The 27,311-nt window shown below is 44.5% G+C and overlaps 1 protein-coding gene across 2 annotated transcripts in view; it reads left to right on the top strand.

Annotated features, from left to right (window-relative positions):
• The first annotated feature begins 23,120 nt into the window (after positions 1 to 23,120).
• ADAMTSL5 (ADAMTS like 5) overlaps positions 23,121 to 27,311 on the top strand; it is an 89,321-nt gene continuing 85,130 nt past the window's right edge. Inside the window, exon 1 of one of the 2 annotated variants that reach the window (XM_073653184.1) lies at positions 23,121 to 23,483. In XM_073653184.1, the coding sequence (XP_073509285.1) occupies positions 23,467 to 23,483 (17 nt within the window). In that variant the 5' untranslated portion in view covers positions 23,121 to 23,466. The remainder of the gene's footprint in view (positions 23,484 to 27,311) is intronic. The other variant, XM_073653183.1, reaches the window with a different exon arrangement.

Here is a 27,311-nt window from a genome sequence, read left to right on the forward strand (position 1 = left end):
GAGCACAGTGGGGCCAGGAGAGTTTGAGGGCAGTATAGTCCTTGAGAAGAGGAGTGGAATAATGGTAGACGAGTATATTTACACATTCATACTACAGTACATGCACATATACACATTTTGTAAATTAAAAAAAAATAATGGAAGTTTTTTTTATACATATATAATATATGCATAAGATATAAATATGTCTTTCTTCAAATATGTTAATGCTGTACTGCCAGTACCATATACTTGCAGATTATTAATTTTATACCATTCTGTGAAGAACTAATAATTATATTTGTATTATCAAAATACTGTTTTAGCCCCAATTTTTTTATTTTCACAAGGAGAGATGGGTAAAAAAGGTCCCATAATGTTACTTAATTCCTAGTGAATGTAGCAATACCCCATATAAGGCTGTACAGTACTGTTTGGCCACACCGCAGAGCTCGGGAGGGAAGGAGTGCTATTTGAATTTTGTGGCACAGATTTTTCTAGAATAGTTTATGGACTCCATTTGCAGAGCCCCTGCTGTGCCTAAACAGTGGAAACCCCCATCAAGTGACCCCTTATTGGTATTTACACCCCTCTGGGAATTCATCTATGGGTGTAGTGACGATTTTACGCTATGGACGTTTTCCAGAAAAAAACACGCCGTGGAAGTTGCATAGTGAAAATTGCAAAATGCCATTGTAGTGCCCATACATTGTAGTGACCACAGGGGCGTACATAGAAATCATGGGGCCCCATAGCAAAAGTCTGAATGCCCCCCCCCCCCCGCCAAAAAAAAAAAAAAGGATCAACAGGTGCTCTTAACTCCAAGCATGCATGTTATATAGACCAAACATTGTCCAAGAAAGAGATTGCCTTGAAATAGAAGACAATTAAAATTTTAGAGCTAGTCTTTCATTTTTTCTCATTTGAGTAAAAAAAAAAAAAAAAGGAAAAACACTTACATCGAACTTGATATATTCCTTGTACAAGTCAAAATGGAAGATTAAGCAGGACCAACTCAGCTTATTAAAGCTATTAGCCGATTTCCCTGATGAGATTTGGTCCTTGACAAGGCAGATTCAGGATTAAGGTCTGAAGGCAATGAAAAAAAAATGTATGCCAGAATACATGAAACATAATTACATGTGCCATGTCCCCCATACAAAGCTGGCTGGACATTATAAATCTCATTTATTTCTACAGGAAACCTGTTACCTGATTCACACTGCCCAATGTATGGTAATGGCAGCATGAACTGCAGCCTTGTAGAACAATTGCAGCAAGGTACATTATGTACAGTCATGGCCAAAAGTTTTGAGAATGACACCAAAATTATATTTTCACATGATCTGCTGGCCTCTGGTTTTTATTAGTGTTTCTCTGATGTTTATATCACATACAGAAATATAATTGCAATCGTATTATGAGTACCAATAGGTTATATTGACAGTTAGAATGAGTTTGTAGCACCCTGAGGATTCGGCTGCTACAGGGGTATTACACCTCAAGCCAGAGGTGTGGTATTCCACTCCCGGGTAAGGATGGAGTGTGGAACTGGGCTCAGTAGGCTGCATGCACTACACACATCCCATTTCCGGGGGACAGACCAATGGTACTCCCACTAGAGAAATGTGCAGGTACGACAGTGTCTGTCCCTGGCTGGAGTGGGAGGGGGGTGGAACATCCCAGTAGTGTAGGGGCAGATAGGGGGAGCAGTCTGGGTAGTGCTAGGAGCTCATTGGGTGCTGGTCACCTGAGCTCACACATAGAGGGAGTATATAAGGTGGGAACCATCTTAGATCAGGGTCAGTCAGTCTGTCAGTCTTTTGTAGAGTGAGTCAGAGGAAGAGAGCAGAGGAGAAGAGCAGCTCCAAGGCCCAGAGAGAGAGAGGAGAAAGAAGGACCCAGAGGGGGAGAAGAGAGAACTCCAAGAACCCAAGATTAGATCAGCGGGTGAAGAGTTGGCACAAGGGTACCGGATCCCAAGCTGGTGGAGGGCCCTAATCCTTAGCCAGAGACCGGAGGTCGTGGGCAGGATCTGCCACGACCACCCACTAAATCCACCCGGAAGGCAAACCAAGAATAGGGTCAGGGAACCCAGAGACAAGGGTTTACCAACAAGAGGCCCGAGGGAGCCGGACTTAGGTGGATCCCTGGTGGGGAAGGCCAGAGAGAAGGAACGTCAGAAAGGGAGCTCAGGATCACGCTCCAGAATTACTTGGGAGTTGGCCGAGTCCAGGACCTGGTGGACGCAGCACGGCTCGGGCGGTCACTCAAGGCCGGAGTGACCAGCATAACAGCAGTAAGTAAAGACCCTGAACTGCACAGCCCGACTCTGAGTCTCATTACCATCCTCACTGCACCTCCACAACCACCATCCTCTACACCTGACCCCCTGAGGCTATACCCCTCCCGTTGGGGGTTATACTACCTGAGCTGCACACACATCACCAGCCTCAGCGGACCCTGCTGCAGCGGCGGCCGTATTGACCGCAATTCAACGGGTGGCGTAGTCGACATAAAAGAACATCTAGTAACATCTATAAGGACTGCCACACACTGAGCTTGACACCCTGGGCACGGACCGGGTCACCGCCACTCGGAGACTACAACCCCCATCTGATCCGGATCCGGGTATCCCCCAAACAACACTGGCCCAGGGGGCGCGACAAGTTAATGCAGCAAGTCAATATTTGCAGTGTTGCCCCTTCTTCTTCAAGACCTCTGTAATTCTCCCTGGCATGCTCTCAATCAACTTTTGGACCAAATCCTGACTGATAGCAGTCCATTCTTGCATAATCAATGCTTGCATTTTGCCAGAATTTGTTGGTTTTTGTTTGTCCACCCGTCTCTTGATGATTGACCACAAGTTCTCAATGGGATAAAGATCTGGGGAGTTTCCAGGCCATGGACCCAAAATCTCTATGTTTTGTTCCATGAGCCATTTAGTTATCACCTTTGCTTTATGGCAAGGTGCTCCATCATGCTGGAAAAGGCATTGTTGGGCGCCAAACTGCTCTTGGACGGTTGGGAGAAGTTGCTCTTGGAGGACATTCTGGTACCATTCTTTATTCATGGCTGTGTTTTTAGGCAAGACTGTGAGTGAGCCGATTCCCTTGGCTGAGAAGCAACCCCACACATGAATGGTTTCTGGATGCTTTACAGTTGGCATGAGACAAGACTGGTGGTAGCGCTCACCTCTTCTTCTCCGATTAAGCTGTTTTCCAGATGTCCCAAACAATCGAAAAGGGGATTCATCAGAGAAAATGACTTTGCCCCAGTCCTCAGCAGTCCACTCCCTGTACCTTTTGCAGAATATCAGTCGGTCCCTGATGTTTTTTCTGGAGAGAAGTGGCTTCTTTGCTGCCCTCCTTGAAACCAGCCCTTGCTCAAAGAGTCTCCGCCTCACAGTGCGTGCAGAAGCACTCACACCAGCCTGCTGCCATTCCTGAGCAAGCTCGGCACTGCTGGTAGTCCGATCCCGCAGCTGAAACAGTTTTAAGATACGGTCCTGGTGCTTGCTGGTCTTTCTTGGGCACCCTGGAGCCTTTTTGACAACAATGGAAGCTCTCTCCTTGAAGTTCTTGATGATGCGATAGATTGTTGACTGAGGTGCAATCTTTGTAGCTGCGATACTCTTCCCTGTTAGGCCATTTTTGTGCAGTGCAATGATGGCTGCACGTGTTTCTTTAGAGATAACCATGGTTAACTGAAGAGAAACAATGATACCAAGAACCAGCCTCCTTTTAAAGTTTCCAGTGATGTCATTCTTACTTAATCATGACTGATTGATCGCCAGCCCTGTCCTCATCAACACCCACACCTGTGTTAATGGATCAATCACTAAAACGATGTTAGCTGCTCCTTTTAAGGCAGGACTGCAATGATGTTGAAATGTGTTTTGGGGGTTAAAGTTCATTTTCTGGGCAAATATTGACTTTGCAAGTACAGTAATTGCTGTTAAGCTGATCACTCTTTGACATTCAGGAGTATATGCAAATTGCCATTACAAAAAATGAAGCAGTAAACTTTGGAAAAATTACTATTTGTCTCATTCTCAATACTTTTGGCCATGACTGTACTTTGTAGATCTAAACAGGAACCATAGCCAGAGACGAGACTAATCCAGCACTGCACCTGGCTGTCTTCGTCGAACTCTGCTGCTAGAGATTGTCAGGTCTCTCCCTCACATGGACATAAGGAGAGATCTGTTAATCACTTGTTGTGGTACTGGGAAGAGCCAGTCAGGTGCAGTGCTGAACTCTCCAGCTATGGTGGCTGCCTGGCTAACTATTCAAAGTACATTATTTATGGAACGTTTCAGAGGATATTATACCTGTGCTGCAATTGTGCTGCCAACTGTGATTCATGCTGCACGTGACTTATGGTGGAGAAATATAGATATACAAGACAGGGCCCAGTCTGCCCCCTCATCCTTTACATATGCAGACACAGGCACACACTACGCAAACACGGACACACATAGCAGGCATGGTACACACTATGCACACATACACAAACAGGCTTGAGAAAGGCTCACATTTGGAGCTGAAACGTCACATCAGCCCTTATAGACTAATAAATGAGTTTTATCAAAGAGTGCTGTCTTCATATTTTTGCATCCATACACAAACATATAAACAGATACGTACACATACATACATATTTGAACACAGTCATACACAGATATTAGCATCATGCATGCACAGACATGGGGAATGGGGAAGCCGGTAACAAGCCTCGCTCACTTGCTCCCAGCCTGTGCCCCATCCAGCTCCTTAGCCATGTGGTAGAGCAGGGCCGCCACAGTCACAGACACGGCCCTGGACCATCAGAGGGACCCACTCGCCGTCAGGGCCCAGGCCGCTCCCCCAGCAGGACAACTAGCACTGTGTGAATGCGGTCACTTCAAGAGACATGGCGGCGTGCAGTGCGCTGTGCCTGCTAGTAATAACGTAGCCGGGGCAACACACAAGCACAATTAAAAGTGCAGTGTCGCCCCTGAAGAGTCAGATGCGGAGCAGAGATGCTGGGGGAACAGCCTGGGCCCCGACAGCGAGTGGGCCCCTCTGATGGTCCAAGGCCCTGTTTACCCCCCTCCTCCACACTGTAATGTGCAAATTGTGTGCAGGCAGATTACCCCCCCACCTCCTCCACCCCTTGTAATGTGTAAACTGTGGATCAGAGCCAGCAGCCACTATTTACTCCCCTCCCCCACCCTCCACATTGTGTGCAGCCAGGGGCCCCCACCTCCACCCACCCTCCACATTGTGTGCAGCCAGGGCCAGGGGCCCCCCACCTCCACCTACCCTCCACATTGTGTGCAGCCAGGGCCAGGGGCCCCCCACCTCCCCCCACGCCCTCCACACTGTGTGCAGCCAGGGCCAGGGGCCCCCCACCCTCCACATTGTGTGCAGCTAGGGCCAGGGGCCCCCCACCCTCCACATTGTGTGCAGCCAGGGCCCCCCCACCCTCCACATTGTGTGCAGCCAGGGGCCCCCCACCCTCCACATTGTGTGCAGCCAGGGGCCCCCCACCCTCCACATTGTGTGCAGCCAGGGCCAGGGGCCCCCCACCTCTACCCACCCTCCACATTGTGAGCAGCCAGGGGCCCCCCACCTCCACCCAGTCAGGAGTCAGCAAAGTGCAGCGCCAGCCCAGCACAGTGAGGTGACACATTAAAAAAAAAAAAAAAAAAAAAACAACACACTGCCGACCCTGCTCACCGTCTCTCTCTCTCCGTGCACGCAGCACACCCTCATGTGCTGACTTCCTGCTTCTGGCCCGGGCCCTGCACACTGCTGCTCTCTGGCTGGAAAGCTATGTCAGCCAGGAGGCGTGACGTTCTTATGCAAATTCAGCCAGAGCATTCAGCCAGCAGCAGACCAGGAACCAGAAAGGAAGATTAGAGGAACGTACAGCACTGACAGCACAGCACAGCCGCCGGACCGCAGCGGCCGTCGCGGGCCCCCTCACCCGCCGGGCCCCATAGCGGTCGCGTGGTCTGCCGCCATTGGCGGTACGCCACTGAGTGACCAATACATTGTGCCCAGCTTGTGCTTCTGGAGCCTAACCCTAACCATGGCATATAAAGCCATCTACAACCTGTCTCCTCCATACATCTGTGACCTCGTCTCCTGGTACATACCTCACAAGATCTCCTTCTCTACTCCCCTCTTATCTCCTCTTCCCACAATCGCATACAAGATTTCTCCCGTGCATCCTCCCTACTCAGGAACTCTCTACCCCAACACATCAGACTCTCGCCTACCGTGGAAACCTTCAAAAGGAACCTGAAGACCCACCTCTTCCGACAAGCCTACAGCCTGCAGGAACCCTCGCTCCACCACACCGCTACACGACCAGCTGTACCCTCACTTACTATATTCTCACCTATCCCTTGTAGATTGTGAGCCCTCGCGGGCAGGGTCCTCTCTCCTCCTGTACCAGTCGCTGACTCATTTTTGTTCAAATTATTGTACTTGTTGTTTGCTGTATACACCCTTTTTAAACATGTAAAGCGCCATGGAATTAATGGCGCTATAATAATAAATAATAATAATGTACCCATAAATTAAGTGGGCTCACTTCACTACATTAATGTCAAACATGTGGATAGTAACTGCGGTTTAGGCACACTGTGGGGTTCAGAAGAGTGGGGGCATTTGGATTGAGGAGCGCACATTTCGCTAGATTTATTTTGATGGGAGCCATGTCGCCTTTCCTGAGCCTTTGTGCTACCATTAACTTGGACACCCCCTATATTTCTGTTACCAGGTGAGGGACCTGAGTGGACTTGTTTTTTGTGGGTTGAGTTGAAGCTTTTATTGATGGCATTTTGGGGTAGAGAACATTCATTTGGAACAGTTCACATTTATCCTGTGCTCTATATTGAGCACATACATCGGGGTTTCCATCTAAATATCTGAAACACGTGATTCAAATGAAATACCCGATGGATCCATTCACTAATGAGGCAAGCAGAGTTACTCTGAATTTTGTTTGGCTTCTGTTAAGCGGTGTCCGGCTTTTCAGAGGTGCATAACACTGCAGCCGACCATGCTTGTGTGCATTCCTAAAAAGATGGACACCGCCAGGTCATATGCCAGACAACGTTTAAAATATCTCCATCTGCCTCATTATAGGGAATCATCTGCCGGGGATTCAGTCTGAATCACGTATTTCATAGATTTACACGGAAACACCCCTTGTAAGCACTCAGTGCAGAGCGCAGGATAAATGTGAGCTGAGCCTTACTGTGATCTTTGGGAGGCAGAATGAACAAATCAGCAGCAGGTGAAGAATTGGTTTTATTTATTTTTCACGACATTCCTTGTACGGTATAAGTGATTAGATGACTTTTATCTTTGAGTCAGTGCAATTACAGCGATACCAGATTTGTATCGTTTTTTATGTTTGGCTTCTATCACACACTAAGAAAGGGTTGTTTTTTTTTACAAAAAAATTTTTATGCATTGCTATCTTTTGAGAGCCATCATTTTTCTGTATTTCTGCCAACAGAGGCATGTTAGGGTTTGTTTTTTTGTGGAGCGAGTTGACATTTCTATTGGTACCATTTTCAGGCACACAACATTTTTTGATTCTTTACTAGAGATGAGCGTTGTTCGACTCGAACTGTTCGCCAATCTCAAATTCGAGCTGTTTTGGGCGGTGTTCGAGCCATTCGGCGAACACGAACGATTTGAGAAAAATTCGGCTGTTCGAGGTTATGTTCGATAACTGTTCGTGCACCAAAATCATAACTGGATTTTTTCTCAGTAATGATGAAAATTAATGTTAATACGCAATTTGAGTGTACAGCGGGGCGGGGGGAGGGGCAGGGGATGGATCTCTGCAGGAATAATGAAGATCTCCATTTTTTTTTCTCTTTCTCGCATTTACAGTGGGGAGGTGCAATCTGTCTGCCTATCAGCACACGGAGCGAAGTGCTTTTTTTCACACAAGCAAGGGCATGTGTCATTGGCAGTGTATGTCACATGTCCTTGCCCTATAAGACCAAGCCATTTTCCCCGTCGCCACAATTTTCTCACTGCTGCAGCTGCGTGTTAGACGGCACCGCTGTTGCTGTGTGCGCTATACCTTGTTAATTTCAAGCCAATTTTCGCACAAATCTACAGATAGCTTGGGAGTAGGGAATAGTTGTGATTGCAGTCCTTTTAAGGACTAGGTTACAGCATTTCCTACGACTTTTATCAGGCAGGTCTGTGCTCTTAAATAGATAGGTTGTGGGAGTAAAGACTAATTGTAATTGCAGTCCTTTTCAGGACTAGGTTACATCAGTTCCTATCCAGGTCTGTGCCAGTGCTGTGCAAGTTTTTTTCACAGCATTTGGCTGAATCTAGCAAAGCTAATCCTTTTTGGCCTATTGCAGAGTGTGTTTGTCAGTGGAGTAGCCTATCTGTGTTGCAAGATATACCACCTGTGTATAGAATACCAATTTTTTTACTGCACCTAGTGAAGTAAAATCTTTTGGGCATAGCATCATTCTATTAGTCCATCTATACTGACCTCCATCAGGTTGCAAATTGAATATAATTTTTTTCTGCATCTAGCTCTGAAAAAATATTTGGCCTTCTAGCAGTGTGTGGGACTTGTTCTATTAGTCCATCTATACTGACCTCCATCAGGTTGCAAACTGAATATAATTTTTTTCTGCATCTAGCTCTGAAAAAATATTTGGCCTTCTAACAGTGTGTGGGACTTGTTCTATAAGTCCATCTATACTGACCTCCATCACGTTGCAAATTCAAAATAATTTTTTGTCTGCATCTAGCTCTGAAAAAATATTTGGCCTTCTAGCAGTGTGTGGGACTTTCTCTATTAGTCCATCTATACTGACCTCCATTAGGTTGCAAATTAAAAATAATTTTTATCTGCATCTACCTCTGAAAAAATATTTGGGCTTCTAGCTGTGTGTGGGACTTGTTCTATTAGTCCATCTATACTGACCTCCATCAGGTTGCAAACTGAATATAATTTTTTTCTGCATCTAGCTCTGAAAATATATTTGGCCTTCTAGCAGTGTGTGGGACTTTCTCTATTAGTCCATCTATACTGACCTCCATCAGGTTGCAAATTAAAAATAATTTTTATCTGCATCTACCTCTGAAAAAATATTTGGGCTTCTAGCTGTGTGTTGGACTTGTTCTATTAGGCCATCTATACTAAACTCCACCAGATTTAAAATTACTAATCATGTTTATCTGTATCTTGGCTGGAAAATAATTTGGGCTTTGTAGCAGTGTGCAGTACTGATTCTATTAGGCCATCTATACTAAGCTCCACCAGATTTAAAATTAATAATAATTTTTAGCTGCATCTAGCCCGGAAAATAATTTTGGGGCTCCGAGATGCGCAAGACACATAAGTGCCTTCTTGCTGCACTACCTGCAACATGACCCTCAGATTGTCAGAATTCGAAGTAATCCTGACTACTGGGTTGCCACACTCTTAGATCCCCCACACTCTTCGATCAACCTTTTCATTTTAATAAAGACCAAAAAAATGGTCATTTTTGAAATTATAAGCATTAGCAGGTTATTAGAAACTGAAATCAAACAGTTTTCAACTCAAAACTTTATTCTAGGTTATGTTACATTTGCACATAGGACCCCTTGTTCGAAAGGAGCTTCTGAACTCTCTCGTCCATTGAATTTGTCAGGTTTTGGATGGTTTCTGCTTTAATTGTTTTGCATGAGGACAGAATACCCTCCCAGAGCTGTTGCTTAGATGTGAACTGCCTCCCGCCATCATAGACACTCCTTTTGATGATACTCCAGAGGTTCTCAATGGGGTTGAGGTCAGGGGAGCATGGGTGCCACACCATAAGTTTATCCCCTTTTATGCCCATATCAGCCAGAGATGCAGATGTGTTATGTGCAGCATGAGAAGGTGCATTATCATGCATGAAAATGATGTTGCTGTGGAATACACGGTTCTTCTTCTTGAACCATGGCAGGAAGTGCTGTTTGAGAAACTCCACATACATTATGGAGTTCATCTTTACCCCTTCAGGGATCCTAAAGGGGCCGACAATCTCTCTCCCCATGATTCCAGCCCAAAACATTACTCCACCTCCTCCTTGTTGGCGCTGTAGCCGTGTTTGTGTGGGGTGTCCATCAACCAGCCATCCTCCACTCCATCCATCTGGACCATCGAGCGTTGCACGGCACTCATCCGTGAACAAAACAGTTTTGAAGTCAGTCTCCATGTATTGTTTGGCCCACTGGAGCCGTTTCTGCTTGTGTGCAGTGGATAGAGGTCGATAGGATGGCGTACGCACAGCTGCAAACCTCTGAAGGACCCTGCATCTTGTTGTTCGGGGGATGTTGGAGGCACCAGCAGCTTCAAAAACTTGTCTGCTGCTATGACAAGGCTTTTTTGCCGCTGCTCTTTTAACCTGACATAATTGCCTGTAGGAAAGAGTCCTCAATTTGCCCTTATCAGCACGCACACGTGTGTACTGTGAATCAGCTACATACTTCTTGAGTGCCAAGACACTTCATCCTGATCATCGCACAATGTTGATTGTAGTCATGCCTTGACCTAAACACTTCACAATTTGTTGCTTCTCAGCAGCCGACACATCCTTTTTCTTTCCCATTTTGGCAGAAAATGTAGGCTGCTTAATAATGTGGGACAGCCTTCTTAAGTAGTCTTGCCTTTCATTGGACACACCTGCCAAACTAATTAGCACAGGTGTCTGCAATTGCTTACAGTGATATAAAGAGCCCTGACACACATCACCATCAATGAGTTTAACTGACAAACAAACAAATTCTTCCCTTATCACTCCTAAACACTTTTTGCATAATAATTTGGAACACAGTGTACATGTGCTTTTCCACAAAACACCAGTGGTTCACGTAGTGAATCTTACAGTTCTAACTTGCCAACCGTGGTCTGTATGGAGTTGTTCAATAAAGGGCCCAAAATTAAGATAACATAGATGGGAGAGGTCTCTATGAATAGGAATTCCTAAGTATTTGATACCCTGTGAGGGCCAGGCAAAGGGAAAGTTGGACTGGATGGAATCCTGTATGGATTTGGGGAGGGAGACATCGAGGGCCTCAGACTTCGCTGCATTGATTTTAAAATTTGACCATGTAACAAAGTGATCTATTTCAGCCATAACAGCATGGATGGATATATGTGATTGAGTGATATATACTAGGACATCATCAGCAAATAGAGAGCACTTGTACTCGGTGCCTCCCACCTCAATCCACCTAATATTGGGGTTATGGCGAATTGATGAGAGCAGGTGCTCCGTCACTAGGATGTATAAGAGAGGGGACAGAGGACATCCCTGCCTTGTCCCATTGGTGATTGTGAAAGGTGATGAAAATGTTCTGATGCACCCCCTGGGCCTTGGGACACCCGGAGCTGGACCCTTTTTGGTGGATGCTGGTGGTTGTAGTCTCCGTGGCGGCGACCCGGTTCCGTGGCTCAGGGCGGTCAAACCAGTGGCGGAACTATTTATGTGGTTTTGATGTTTAAATGTCCGACTACGCCACCCGTGGATTGCGGTCAGAGTGAACCGCCGCTGCAGGGCAGACCGCTGAGGCTGGTGTTGTGGGTGCAGCAGAGCGTAGCATAACTCCCCACGGGAAGAGTATAGCCTCAGGGCAGTGTATGCGGAGGATGGGGGTGATGGTGCAGGGCAGCAGCAGTAACGACACGGAGTCAGTGATGCAGTCCAGGGCCTTTACTCACAGTTCTTATTATCCAGACCACGTCTGCAGGTAACGGCTGCCCACGTCGTACTGTGCTCACCAGGTGAGGGGCTCAGACAACTCCCAGATAACTTTGGAGCGCTTCACAGGACCCCCTTTGTGTGTCCTCTGTCTGGCCTTTCTTACCAACCCTTCTGTCCGGCTGCCTCGGGCCTCCTCTTGGTAAACTTGGCGCCAGTTTCCCTGACCCTATGTGGTGCCTTCCTAGCAGGTGTAGCGAGGGGCTGCGCCACATAAAATGTCACAGCCTCCGGTTTCTAGCTGAGGGTCGTTTCCTGCCTCCACTAGTTTCGGGGACCGGTCTCCCCGTTTGGCCTGACCCCTCCACGCAGGTGGATACGGGCGTGCGGTGGCGACTCGCCCGTCCGCACCCCTGGGATCCCTTCGTTCCTCGTTCCTGGAGCCTTCTCCGCTCCTCTTCCTTCCTTCTCCCTCTTCCAGGCCTGGGCCTCTGTTACTAGGCCCGCCTCCGGAGCAGAGCTCATGCAGAGCCCCTGCTCCCTGTCACTTCTGCTCAGACTTCTCTGCACTGAACTAAGATGGTGCCCACCTTTTATACTCCCTTCTCAATGCACCCAGGAACTGCTTCCTCCCTGCTCCTGCACTACAGGGTTCCCCTTCCTCAGTGTTCCCTCCCCCCACTCCAGCCAGGGACAGGGACTGTCGTGCCCATCTCAGGGGCATATTGGTCGCCCTGCCCCACGGCAATGTGGTGTAATGCATGCAGGTGTCGGGTCCTGATCCACACTCCATCCTTACCTGAGAGTGAGATATCACACCTCTGGGTGAGGTGCAATACCTCTGTAGCAACCGAGCCCTCAGGGTGCTACAGTTCCATTTATCTTCAGCCTAGGTGACGTATTGCGATACAGGGCCGTGATTTTGGCTATAAAAGGGTCCCCTAGACCCCTACCCCAAGCTTTTTAAGAGAATCATATATGGCGTGCCAAGAGACTCTATGGAATGCTTTCTCAGCATCCAACGAGAGTATCTAATTACAAATTTTTAACTGCATCTAGCCCAGGAAGTACTTTGTGCCTAGTAGCAGTGTCTGCTAGTCAGCGGATTATCCCAGCTGTTAAGCAAGCTACACCACCTGTAGTTTGGACACTTAATTTTTTCAAAGGAAAAGCTTCGGGACCACGGGATACTCAGTGAAGAGCATCAGGAGGCACCCCAAGGCATAGGGGCTGGGACTGGCAGTAGGATGCCTTGCGGTGGACAGCCGAGCTCGATCCTTATAAAAGCTTTTTAACTGCAGCAGCTTTAGTGGACGCTACTGGAGCTGGAATTACGCGGCTGCTGGCATGAGACTTGCCCTCCAATAGATCCTTATAAATGGATTTAAAGTGTATTCATTCAAATTAGAGAGACAATTTAAATTAAAAAGCTTAGAGCTGCCTCCACCACAGGGGGGCTCGCTCAACCCACCAGTGGACCGGCACCAGTATTGGGAGAGGGGGCTCTGGCACAAACCCGGCGACACGGAGGTGGCACGGGCAGGAGCGGACTGGCCGTGTCGGCTTCTCACTTTTTGGATTTTAGAAGGGCATGACATGCCTATATCTGTGTCTCCCCCTCCTTTTACTCCTCCACCTCTTTTCTTTTCTCATGACTATATGTACTTGTCACTTTTCCATGTGTTAGTTGTGTCTTCTGAGCAGTTTGTCAGCTTTTGGACACCTTTGAAGGTGTTTTCTATGTGTTTCTATGTGTTTTTGTTTGCCTGCCATTGGTTTTAACGGTGTTCGAAGGTGTTCGACGAACAGTTCGGCGAACACACGGGTGTTCGACGAACCGAACCAAACTCGAACACTACGGGGGTGGCTCAACACTATTCTTTACATTCCGATTTTTGGGAGGCAGAATGAACAAAAACCAACAGTTCAGGAATTGCTTATTGGGTGTGTGAGAGGGCTGTTTTATGCCATTCACTTTGTGGTAAAATTGATAAGACAGCATTATTGTCCGGGTCCGTATCATTACAGTGATACTGTTTTTTTTTTTTTGTTTTTTTTTATGTTTTGCTGTTTTTGCACAATAAAAACTATTTTATAAAAAAAATAATTGTTTTGCATTGCCACATTCTGAGAGCTATAGCTTTTTTATTTCTCTGCTGACAGCTATATGGGGGTTGTTATTTTGCAGGGCAAGAAGACGTTTTCAGCGATACCATTTTTATTTACATTTTTCTTTTTGATCGCGGTTTATTCCACTTTTAGTTTGGCGGTTTTATATAGCAATTTTGACATAGTCGGTCAATGTAAATACATCGGCATTATCAATCCATGTATATAATATGAAATTTAGTAGCAGATCCACTTTAAAGTTTTGTGACATTTTGGCAATGCAAAGTCTAGCTGAAATTTCAGAAATGCTCCCTTAGGCTGTGTGCCCACTATGAGTTTTTTAAGTGTTTCCGCAGCGGCAATTCCGCCGCAGAAACGCTTACAAAACGCTTGGTAGAAGGTCTGCCATGTTCCCCAATGATAATCCGCATGTGCTGTGCACATGCTGCGGAAATTTCAGCTGCGGATTATCATTGCGGAAAAATCCGCAGCACTACCAATTATTTTGCGTAATCGCTGCATTTTCGCCGCCATTGACTTGCATTGAATCGCTTAATATCCGCATGACTACATGTGCACATGCGGATACTAAGCAATTCAATGTGCGGATGGTACCCGGGCCTGGAGAAGAGGAGACTCTCCTCCAGAACCGGGTACCATAGTACCTGTAAAAAATAATAATTTAAAATAAAAAATAAACATTATACTCACCTTCTGATGGCCCCCGGTCTCCATAGCGATGCGTCCTGGCTTCCCGGCAGCTCGCGATGGTCTAAAAGGACCTGCGGTGACGTCATTTAGTCATGTGACGGGTCACTCGACCGCTGACGTCGGTGGTCGCGTGACCTGTCACATGACTAAATGACGTCATGGAAGGTCCTTTTAGACCACCGCGAGCCGCCCAATACACCGGACGCACCGGAGGAGACTGGGGGCCATCGGAAGGTGAGTATAATGTCTATTTTTTACCATTCTTTTACTATTAACTTGGTTGCATGGATTTATATAGTGTGACCAAGTTATCAAGCACTTTCCAAGTGATGCTAAAATCTCTTGGAAAGCACTTGACAACCCGCATGCAGAAATGCATGTGAAAAACGCTTCACTTACGCTTGTCCCTGGCAGGAAAAATGCATGTAAAATCCGAATGCGTTTTTTCTGCCAAGGAGATGCAGAAATGCTCAGGAAAAATCCAGAGCATTTCTGCATCATGGGCACATAGCCTTAAAGTACATTTGTGTATACATGAAAGCTCTTATGTTGAGACCATAGACTTGGCTCCTTGACTTGATATATGGTATTACAAACTTTTGGCAATATCAGCAAGTTCCTGCTCATTTGCGTTCTTGTAACTAAAGTTAGAAAAAATCCCTAGTCAGTTTGACTTCAAATGTCAACATAGATACCAATAGAAAGTCCCTGGGTTTCCGACGGCATGTAAGTAGGGGTGGGGGAAACCTTAACATCCCCTCATAATATCATAATGTGACTGTTTTTATTGCTATTGTTTGTATGCCGGCTTAGGTATAAGAAGGATTATAGTTTTTGCTCACACGGCTTTAGTCATGAAGACTGAATACTCCCTTATTAAAGGCACATTTACGCTCTTTAACCCCATTCTGACGAGGAGAGTAATAATACGTACCTGCGCTCTGGGCCTTAATGACCAGGTATGGATTATTACGCCCTGGCGATCGCGCCCGCACAGAGGCTGTGCGGGCGCGATCGCCACCGGGTGTCAACTGATTCAAACATCTGACACCCGGTACTATGTGCCAGAAGAGGTCCCGCACCGCTCCCGGCACATTAACCCCTGAAATGCTGCGATCGAAGTAGATCGCAGCTTTTCCTGGGCAAGCAGAGGTAAGAGCACCCCTCTTACTTTGGATCGGCGACCCCTCGCTGTGTGCGCGCGAGGTCTCGATCGTTGCCATGGTGACCCGATGTTGTCATGTGAAAGTGAAAAAAAAATTATAAAAATATAAAGAAAAAAAAAGAAAAAAGAATTACATTTTTTTAAAATAAACTGTACCCATAAATAAATATTATTATGAAAAAAAAAAAAATAAATAAAAGTACACATATTTGGTATCGCCGGAACAACCTGGCCTATAAAACTGTCCCACTAGTTAACCCCTTTAGTGAACACAGTAAAAAAAAAAAAAAATACGAAGCAAAAAACGATGCTTTATCATCATACCGCCAAACAAAAAATGGAATAAAACGCAATCAAAAAGACGAATATAAATAAAAATGATACCACTGAAAATGTCATCTTGTCCCGCAAAAAACAAGCTGCCATACAGCTCCATAAGCAGAAAAATAAAAAAGTTATAGCTCTCAGAATAAAGCGATGCAAAAAAAAATATTTTTTCTATAAAATAGTTTTTATTGTGTAAAAGTGCCAAAACTTAAAAAAAAAAATATAAGTATAGTATCTCTGCAAACGTACTGACCTGAAGAATAAAGCTGCCTTATCAATTTTTCCACGTGCGGAACGACATAAAAAAAAAATCCTGAATTGTTGGTTTTTGTTTATTCTGCCTCCCAAAAAAATAAACACTGGGGTTAGGGTTGTGCTAGGGTTAGGCTTGCTACTTGTGTTTGCATCGGGTGCTCAGGTATGCACTGAGTATCACAGATGCTCGAGTGACAAGTTCAAGTCTCCGCCCCATATGTTTTGCGGCTGTTTTACAGCCAAACAAACCTTGCGGGGATTGCCTGCCATAAACAAGTGATCCCCGCTTTTTTTTGAGTGTCTAACTGTGAAACATGCGGGGAGGGGACTCAAGCATATCAATCAAGCACCCGCGATACATGGTGCATACCCAGTACCTGTTGCAAACTCAAGTAGCGAGCACTTGCGGTCAAGACTAATAACAATTTATTCAATATGATGACCTAATGTCATACCTCTGGGTTCAAAATGTTCAATATACCCCTTGATAAAATCTTTGAGGGGTCTAGTTTCCAAAATTAGGTCACTTGTTGGGGGTTTCCACTGTTTAGGCGCATCAGGGGCTCTCAAACGCGACATGGCATCCGCTCTTGATTCCAGCCAATTTTGCGTTCAAAAAGTCACACAGTGCTCCTTCCCTTCTGAACCCTGCCGTGCCAAAACAGTGTAATTTTCCCACATATGGGGTATCGGCGTACTCAGTAGAAATTGCACAACAGTTTTTGCGGTCCATTTTCTCCTCTTACCCTTGTGAAAATAAAAAAAAAAATGGGGCTAAAAGATCATTTTTGTGGAAAAACTTTTGTAAAGTACTTGGGGGTTCAGGGTGCTCACGACACATCTAGATAAGTTCCCTGAGGGGTCTAGTTTCCAAAATGGTGTCACTTGTGGGGGGTTTCCACTGTTTAGGCACATCAGGGGCTCCCCAAACGCAACATGGCGTCTAATTATTCAAGCAAATTTTACATACAAAAAGTCAAATGGTGCTCCTTCCCTTCTGAGCCCTGCCGTGCACCCAAACAGTGGCTTTCCCCCACATATGGGGTATCGGCTTGCTCAGGAGAAACTGCACAACAAATGTTATTGACTCGCCCAGGGGGATATGGGGTAAACTCGGTACCCCGGCCTTTACCTTCTTGGGATGTCACGGCGCTCGGCTCCCGGGCCCGTACCCTGGGGTCATTCTTTAAAAGGGGGCTGTTACTTGAAGGGATGAATAACAGTTTTTGTCTTGTGACGCCACCTGTGGTTCCCGGTAATGGGTACTGCCGCTGCTGCAGACCTCTGGAGCAGATGTTAGGGCAGCTGGGTTGGTGCGGCTTCCTGTGAAGCACCTGAAGGGTTAATAAACTTCTTAAATGTGGTTTTGAGCACCTTGAGGTGTGCAGTTTTTAGAATGGTGTCACTTTTGGGTATTTTCTGTCATAAAGGCCCCTCAAAGTCACTTTAATTTTGTGATGTGGTCCCTAAAAACAATGGTTTTGTAAATTTTGTTGGAAAAATAAGAAATCGCTGGTCAACTTTTAACCCTTATAACTTCCTAATCAAAAAATATTTTGGTTCCAAAATTTTGCTGATGTAAAGTAGACATTTGGGAAATTATATTTATTAATTATTTTGTGTGACATAACTCTCTGATTTAAGGGCATGAAAATTGAAAGTTTGAAAATTGCAAAATTTAAAAAATTTTCGCCAAATTTCCAATTTTTTTCACAAAATAACGCAAGTCATATCGAAGAAATTTTATCAGTATCATGAAGTTCAATATGTCACGAAAAAATAATCTCAGAATCAGGGGGATCCATTGAAGCGTTCCTGAGTTATTACCTCATAAAATGACAGTGGTCAGAGTTGTAAAAATTGGCCTGGTGCAAACCACCTTTGGGGGTGAAGGGGTTAATTATCTCCATAATTTAATTATTTCTGAGCAATTGTAATGAAAATTTGTTAGTTTTACATAAATCTTGTAATTCTTTAAGACTATAGTTTATTGTCAATTGTGGTACCGTAAAAATAATTGTTATGAGGTGTGTTCAATAATTTATCTTAATATAAAAACACTTTCTGAGAAAAATTGATCTTACTGGTCTTCAGTTTAATTTCCATTGACCTTAACACACTTATTCCACTTCGCCTCCAGTGATCAGATTGTTAGGCTCTGCAACTTAGAACTAAGGAATAGGGGGGAGAAGCTGTCCCTGCACTGAGACTCAGCTTAAACCCTACGCTGGGTGGGTGCCCTATTCCTTGTGAATAGCCCCACCGACGATCCTGCACTGAACTCAAATGAAGACCTGAAGGAAGGGTAAAGGGCGTCCCTAAAAGTTCTAAGGACTGGGAGCAAAAACTGGTTACCTCCTAAAGGAAAAGTTAGTGGCAGAAACGAAAATTAAAGGAAACTAAACTGGTGGAACAAGAAGTCCCAGGATATCAATTGACCAAAGCACAAAGAACTAACAAGGCAACTTAGCCAGAGCACAAGCGTAACCACACTGATGTCCAGCGAAGAATGGGAGACAGGTGCTGAGTAATAAAGAGTGAGGAGATCACGTGACCAAGACACCCAGCACCAGAGGAAAAGACTAGAAGCCAGCAAACCACCAAAAGATGGCCAATAGTAAAACAACATAGATTCTAACACAGATGTCTTTAGAATAGAAGTACACTGGTTGCTGCTGCAAGAATCCTTTTACTGCCTCTTTGACTGCATTATCATCATGAAATTGTTTCCCATGCAGAAATTTCTTCAGGTTCCGAAATAGAAGGTAATCACAAGGAACCAAGTCTGAACTGAAGGGTTGATGGTTAACCTCCATGAAGCCACATTCCCTGATAGCAGCTTGTGATTTGCGAAACTTGTAAGCTCATCAAGAGAATGCCAAGAGTGTGCAAAGCAGTCATCAAAGCAAAAGGTGGCTACTTTGAAGAACCTAGAATATAAGACATATTTTCAGTTGTTTCACACTTTTTTGTTAAGTATATAATTCCACATGTGTTAATTCATAGTTTTGATGCCTTCAGTGTGAATGTAGAATTTTCAAAGTCATGAAAATACAGAAAAATCTTTAAATGAGAAGGTGTGTCCAAACTTTTGGTCTGTACTGTATATATATATATATATATATATATATATATATAGTACAATGCCAAAGATTTCACTTCTTACATTTCATGAGCGATATCTATTGTAAATTCTACAATAGCTCAGAAACCGGCAAATCATTCCATACAGAATACTGGCCCCCATAAAATGCTCCATACAGGATACTGGCCCCCATTTAATGCTCCATACAGGATATTGGCCCCCACATAATGCTCTAGGCAGGCTGTCACCCCCCCCCTTATAATGCCCCATGCAGGATGTCACTTTTTCCCCCATATAATGCCCCATGCAGGATGTCACACACCCATTCCCTTATAATGCCCCATTCAGTATGTCACTCCCCCCCATATAATGCTCCATGCAGGATGTCATTCCCCCCATATAATGCCCCATACAGTATGTCACCCCCCCCTTTTGATGCCGGATTCAGTATGTCACTCCCCCCCCATATAATGCCCCATGCAGGATGTCATTCCCCCCATCTAATGCCCCATACAGTATGTCAACCCCCCCCCCCTTTTAATGCCCCATGCCTCCATACATAAAAAAAAATCAAAATCAAATACTCACCTCACTCCTCCTCATCTGCTGCCGCTGCTCAGGTCTGGACTCCAGCGTCGCCAGCGTCTTCCCGCTCTGAGCTGCCTGTGACGGCTCAGGGGAGGGCACGGTGGGAAGTCGTCACCGCACCCTGTGACCTGAGACGTCACAGGGAGCGCGCAGCAGGAAGACAGCGGATCTGCGGAGGCACGGGGAGTGGTAAGTATTGTGCCGGCTGCGGGGGCCCTGAGCAAGCGGGGGAGAAGGGCGGGCGCTGACAGCGCTCTCTTCCGCCCATAGCCCGGCGGGGTGCCCGACTGCGAGTGGGCCCCCCGCCTGCTTAGTGCCCGACCGCGAGTGGGCCCCCCGCCTGCTCAGTGCCCGGGTGCTGACAGCGGGCCTGCCTATGAGATATAGCTAGACCCTCCAAAATAATATAGGCAAGCATTCATATAGTAAAATCAAATATTGTGACCAAACACTAATGAAAATCGAATGCAAAACGTTGATGAAAATAGAACTTTTTTCCACGTACCAGAATAATCCCTGATATAACTGAGACGTGTACACCCCCTTAGACTATAATTGGTAAGTGTTCAATTCGAGAAAAATGCAGATCGAACACATACATGAAAAACGAATGTCTGAATGAGGCCTAAAACGTGTACTTTGAACCCCCTGACAAATGTTTATAAGGCTATGTGCCCACGATGCAGAAATGCTCCGGATTTTTCCTGAGCGTTTCTGCATCTCCCCTGGCAGAAAAAACGCATGTGGATTGTACATGCGTTTTCCTGCCAGGGACATGCGGATGTGAAGCGTTCTTCACATGCATTTCCGCATGCGGGTTGACAAGTGCTTTCCAAGCGATTTTAGCATCACTTGGAAAGTGCTTGACAACTTGGTCACACTATATAAATCCATGCAAACGGCATGGATTTATATAGTGTGACCGAAAGAATGTTTAAAAATAAAAAAATAAATCAATACTTACCTTCCGATGGCCCCCGCAGTCTTGCTTCCCTCCGTTCTCCCTTGTCGGTAGATCGCGGTACACTGAAGGACCTGCCGACGTCAGCATTGCGTGACCCGTCACATGACTATGACGTCAGCGCAGGTTCTCCAGTCCATCGCGAGCTGCCGGCAAGCGAAGACAAGCGCACCGCGGGCCATCAGAAGGTAAGTATAATATTTATTTTTTATTTTATTCTTTTTTTCACAGTTTCTATGGTACCCTGGTCCAGAGGAGAGTCTCCTCTTCTCCAGACCTGGGTACCACCAGCACCTTGGAACGTATATGTAGATGCGCATTCCATGCGTTCCAATGAAAGTCAATGGCGGCAAAAACGCAGCACTTCCGCAAAATGATTGGTAGTACTACGTTTTTTTCCGCAATGATAATCCGCAGCGGAAATTTCCGCAGCATGTGCACAGCACATGCGGATTATCATTGGGGAACATGGCAGGCCTTCTATCATGCGTTTTTTAAGCGTTTCTGCTGCTGCGGAAACGCTTAAAAAATGTATCGTGGGCACACAGCCTAAATCTACCCATTGAGTAAACTTGGCTGTAGGACAATTCTGTAAGCCCCACACTGGGTTAGTTCCTGGAATGCCGGACACGTGAAATTGGCTTAAGGGCTCATTCAGAATTCAGTTTTATTTTTCTTGTAAGTAAAAAAGGTAAGATTTTCATCAGTGTTTGGTCAGTGTGGCTATGTTTGCACAATGAGAATTTGGTGAAGTTTTGATGTTTCAGATTTTCTGCACCTACTTAGTTAGGTTACCTTACAGTTTTTCATTGTGTTTTTGAGTATGTTTTTTTTAACATGTTTTTATCAATGCATTTTTTGTCTCTTTTTGGTGTTTTGTGTTTTAAATAAAGCTGCTTTGGTTTTGATACTTCCAGGTATTTCTGGCATTTGGCTTTGACAAAACTTTATTGATACTGTCATGTATGGATTACATGGGTTTTTACATGAGGATCTTCTGTATCTAATGCAATTCCATTTGGAAAAGCCACACATAAAACTCAGCGCATAAAACACGCACAGCAAGTCAGTTTACCTAGTGTAAAAAAAAAAGCACATCGAACATTAGATTTCTATAAATCCCATCCACTTTGCTGGAACTGTAAGGCTACATTCCCACAATGCGATTTTGGTGGGTTTTTGACGCTGCATATTTTTCTTGTGTCAAAAATGCAGCGTCGTACAGTTCCAGCAACGTGGATGACATTTATAGAAATCTCATGCCCGCTGTGCTTTTTTTTACTCCGTCTAAACTGACCTGTGGTGCAGGTTTCAAATCCACAACATATCAATTTCTCTTGCGGGTTGCTGAGTTTTCTGTGCAGATTTTCCCCATAGACCTGCATTAATTGCGTAAAATCTGCAGGTAAAAAACAAACATGTGTTTTTAATGCGTTTCTGTGACGGAAATGCATAAAAAACACATGTAGTCAGCACCTAAGTATATAGAGTTTTCTCAAAGCCAAAAACCAGGAAGTATCAAAACCAAAGCAGTTTTATTTAGAGACAAAAACCGCAGGGTCAAAAATACATCTTAAAAAAAATGCACACAAAAACCCACAAGTAACCTAATTTAAATAATAGGCGCAGAAATTGGGGAACATCAAAAACGCGCCAAAAGCGTAGCCCAAGAAGCCGTTGTTTTTTTGCGCAGCATCAAAAACTCACAGTGAGAACTTAACCCAAGATAGATTACACAAATATATCAAGAAACATGCAGACTGCAGTTTGGTGGGAGAAAATGGGACACAACAGCCGCCAATTCCGGTAAAGTTCCTGAGCGTTGTATGTCCGGCTTAGGACATGTCCACCAGCATCCTGCTCATGGCTCCCTTTGTCCAGTCATGAGTTACTTATAAACACCATCCTATTAGGCACAGTGTGTTTCTTTAATAATATAAAATAATAAAAAAGAAAAGAACTCTAATAATTTTATTTCAATATATTCTGCAGCACTTGACATTTTAGACTATAGCAATGTAAGTACAGGTGATATGGTGTAATGATATGGTGTAACAGTACAATGGGAAGCCCCTATGTTTACTTCATTCTGTGGGGGAGCCCCGTGTTTTGGGAGTGGAGTCCCCTCAGGTAAGTTAGTACCCCCCCAGCCTGGTGAGCAGGAAGCAGCCTGCACATGTGCACACAGCCCGGACACCTCCAGAGTGACAGGCAGAGGGTGTGAGGAGCAGGAGGGCAGAGCTTCTGATCTCAGCCTGCCTTTGCACTTCTCCGGCATTCCTCCCATCTCACTGCCTCTGACCTGTCTGCCTGTTCTTACCAGGAGCCCGTGCTTAGCTGGAGCGAGGAGCCATGGGCTAGAGGAGGCAGCCTGCCCGCCTGAGCATGGCTGTGCCAGTTCCCCGGTGTGCTGCCGAGCATGGAGCCACAGGGCACCCTCACACTGCCCTGACCACTGCTGGAGCATAGCTGTCTCCTGGGACCAGGCACCCTCTCTCTCTACTCCTCACATTGCTTCTCCATTAGAGCTGGGTTCATGTGATTTAACCCCTGCACCACCACCAGGCAGGAGGATGCTTCCTAGCTGCAGGTAAGACCATGTCCAATCTGAATGTCCCACCACCTACTTCATTGTCAAGGTGTGCAACAATGTATCAGCATGTTCTGTACATATCCTGCCATACTAAGAATGTGCAATGCCCTGGAAATCATGGTGCAGCCAATAAATGTTACTAATTTATTCTCCTCCTTCACCCCAGAGGCATGCACCTGGGAGACAGGAATTACATGGGGTGTGCTGAGCACATGAGGTGCCTGACAGTGGAAGTAATGCAGAAGTTATGGAAGATATTGTGTATATCACTTTACCTCTATCCTGGTAAAATGTGTGTTGTAGTTTGTACACATGTTGCAAGTTTGTATAGTTTACATATTCCAATAATTTCATATACAAAAATATGACATCCGTCTATCTGTCTTACATGATCCCATGAATGTCATGTACTGTCATTCATACAAACTGGGCATTGCTTGTACCTGCTGTCACATTAGGCACCATACTTCTTACAGCGGAGCACACTATACAGCATGATTCTTGTCTGTAAGCCTAGGTTCACATTTATACATCTGCAGACGTATACATTAAAGCGTATGGACAAGTCTGCCATGAAATACATATCATACGTCCATCTTTGTCTATATGTTTTTACTCAAAAAGTATCAGTTTTTTTCTATCTAGTTTTACTGGTTTCAACAAGTCCATCCCAATTCATTTTGGCATCAACTCTGTGAGGAGGTGTCCGGAGGAATAAACCTTTTTTCTCCCCACCAAATTCATTAAACACACGTACCTTTGGTAAATTGTTTTTCTTACAATACAACGTGATCCAGGCCAAACATAGTCAAAAGAGCATTTTTTTATTCTATGTGTTGCCAGTATGATTTTTGGGTATGCCTCCATATATGTCTGAATACCATTTTGTTGCTATTCAGACATATACGTCCAGCAGAATTCCCTGTATAAATGTGAACCTAGCCTAAAGAAGTCCTTTTTGGCCAAGGAGGATAAAACGTATCAAAAACCGCAGTCCATTTTACTGTGCATTGCTGCTGCTTTGGGGTGTATTTTTCCATATTGTTTTTACAGGTGAAACATATTTACTTTGTGCCTTTTTTTTTTAGCAAAAGTGCTTCTAATGGTGAATTTTATGTTTTGCACCTCTTTCGTTATTTAACTGCCATCTCTTTTTTTAAGTTATCTTTACTTGGCTTCATCTGTTTTTTTGAGAGTTTTTTTAGGGGGGTTCCAAGATATGGTCAACCTCCACTTGGAGCTTGCCTCAAATAGTCAGACACTGCCGAAAATGATGTCCGACAGAACACACAGTGACTCCATCTGCATCATTACAGTCAATGGCTCCATCAATACATATGCCCGAATCCCATTTTCAGATGTAAGCCATGACAGAGCCTTATGCCCTCTCATTCGAATACCGTGGCGCTACATATTTTTGTGGGACTGCCGTGGAAAGCTGAGCTGGGTACTCTGCACTCTTGGTCAGTCCCATAGAGAATGAATGAAGTCTCAATTGAGCATGCACTCTGATGCTCCATTTAAGTGGGAGACAAAATTCTTCCTTTCTGATGGTCAGTGGGGGTCTCAGCAGTAGGACCCTTAACAACCTAGAAGTTATTACCTATCCTGTGGAGTAAGTGCTGAGATTCTCATTACATTTTCTTTGTATTTAAATATACATCTTAAAAAGCAACTTTGCAAAACCGCAGTTGCATGAATATCTCTGGAAAGTTGCACTTATGTGACTCTTGTGTGTAGCTATGGATTGAAACTGTTGCACTTTAAAAAGTAGTTAAAGATGGTAAAAAAGTATAGTGCATACATCACATAATGTGCAGCTATATTGCCAACATGTTGCAGTAAGTATCATTTACTTATACTACAGTGCAGTGTTATCATTGCATTATCACATGGAAGCCTACTCTGTCTTTGGAAAATCATTGGCAGAGAAGAGGTTAATTAGTTGGATTGGCTAATGGTCAGGCACATGTTTTGTAATAATACTCTCATTTACCAAGGCTGGACATGGAAAATCAGGAATGAAAGAATCAAGTGACAGCTGCAGTTCTCTGTACTAGATGCCATGGGCATTATTCAGGGATTTACAGAGATTACCTGCGTATAGGGTGTCATTACGAGTTGGCTGCCGTGCCAAGAGCAATGAGCTATAAGTCACGGTGGCTATCAGTTATTCTGACACACATCAACAAGCGGGAGGAATGAGGCCATTGGGTGATAATGGAGACCGAGCACGCTCGTATATCGTTATTCAGGAGCTGTCTTGTTATTTGGCACAGTCAGATTTTACGTTTTATTAGCAACTATAAATACTTGTAAAATGGAGCGCCTAATAAATTTAGGTTGGTTGCAATAACATGAAGTCTTTAATAAGTTTGTGGGGTTTTAATAGATTTACGGTCTGTAAATGTCTCTGTTTTTTTACATTGATAAATATAATAGTTTCAGCATCATTTCATTCTTTTATCCAGATACAGCTGCATGTTTATAGATCATAATATGATCAGCACAATAATTCTGGACTGTGTGCGGTTGCTGGATGCCATGATGACCTTCATGGCACCAACCTCTAAGCACCAGTCCATTGTCCTACTCATCATTTGCTTTACAAAAAAATGTCCATCTGGTCTGATGACGTGTGTGGATAAGATAAGCTTGTGAATATGATAGACATCTTTTTTTGCCTGTATGGCAGTAACCTGTGTGTAAGGGGATATTCACACAAACGGTTTTTATGATGTTCTTTCTGTCCATCTTAACAAAAGTCCACACACAGATCACTTGTAGCCTTTGGCTCAGATTCATCAAGACCTGTGAGTTTCTCGCCGGTATTATTATTATTATTATTTATTATTATAGCACCATTAATTCCATGGCGCTTTACATGTGAAAAAGGAGTATACATAGCCAAGACAAGTACAATAGTATGAACAAAAACAAGTCACTGACTGGTACAGGAGGAGAGAGGACTCTGCCCGCGAGGCTAACAATTAGGGTGTGTGTAGGACTCAGACACTCTTGATTCATTAAAAGTGCATGATGCTCCTGATGAGAGGCGTGCGCCTCGCCACATGTCATTCTCCAGTAAGATGAATTAGAGCCTTTCTGCTAGTTCACATGGGCGATTTTCCACGCGGACCATACCAGTGCATATAATTAGCAGGCATCCATTCGCCATGAGGATGAATACACAGTTACACACAAAGCCATTCATGTTCACAATTTGCAGTAATGATTAGTCCGATAAGTTCAGTGATCATCTGAATTTAGGCTAAGGCTATGGCCCCACTATCAATATTTGGTCAGTATTCGGTCAGTATTTTTTCTCAGGTGTGGGAGCCAAAACCAGGTGGGGAACAATCAGAGAAAAGGTATAATAGAAACAAGTCACCAATTCTGCATTTATCACCCACTCCTGGTTTTGGCTCCCACTCCTGAGAATAAATACTGACCAAATACTGATAGTGGGGCTGTGGCCTAGCTTTGCTTTCTGCCTTGACATTGCAATTTTTTCACATACCACAAGAGGGAGCAACATAGCACTGATCTTATACATTAGCTGTGATTTGCCTTTGCACTTTTTAGAAATGTGTCTTTTAAAAAGACTTTAAGGAAACTGACATTTTCTTATAATTTAATTGATAATTAAAATTTGTAATAAACAATACATTAGAGTATAAAAATAGCTATAAAACTGATGGTCTATACTTTGAATTGGCTACTAAATGACAATTAATTGGTGAACAAATCATGGTACCCTCCCATTTAGTTCCTGCAGATAATGCCTTTAGGCCACAGCCCCACTATCAGTATTTGGTCAGTATT

This window comes from Phyllobates terribilis, unplaced genomic scaffold (genome assembly GCF_046119375.1).
Source record: "Phyllobates terribilis strain yellow unplaced genomic scaffold, ASM4611937v1 Scaffold_11__3_contigs__length_659146591, whole genome shotgun sequence".
In the NCBI taxonomy this organism is placed as follows: Eukaryota; Metazoa; Chordata; class Amphibia; order Anura; family Dendrobatidae; genus Phyllobates; species Phyllobates terribilis.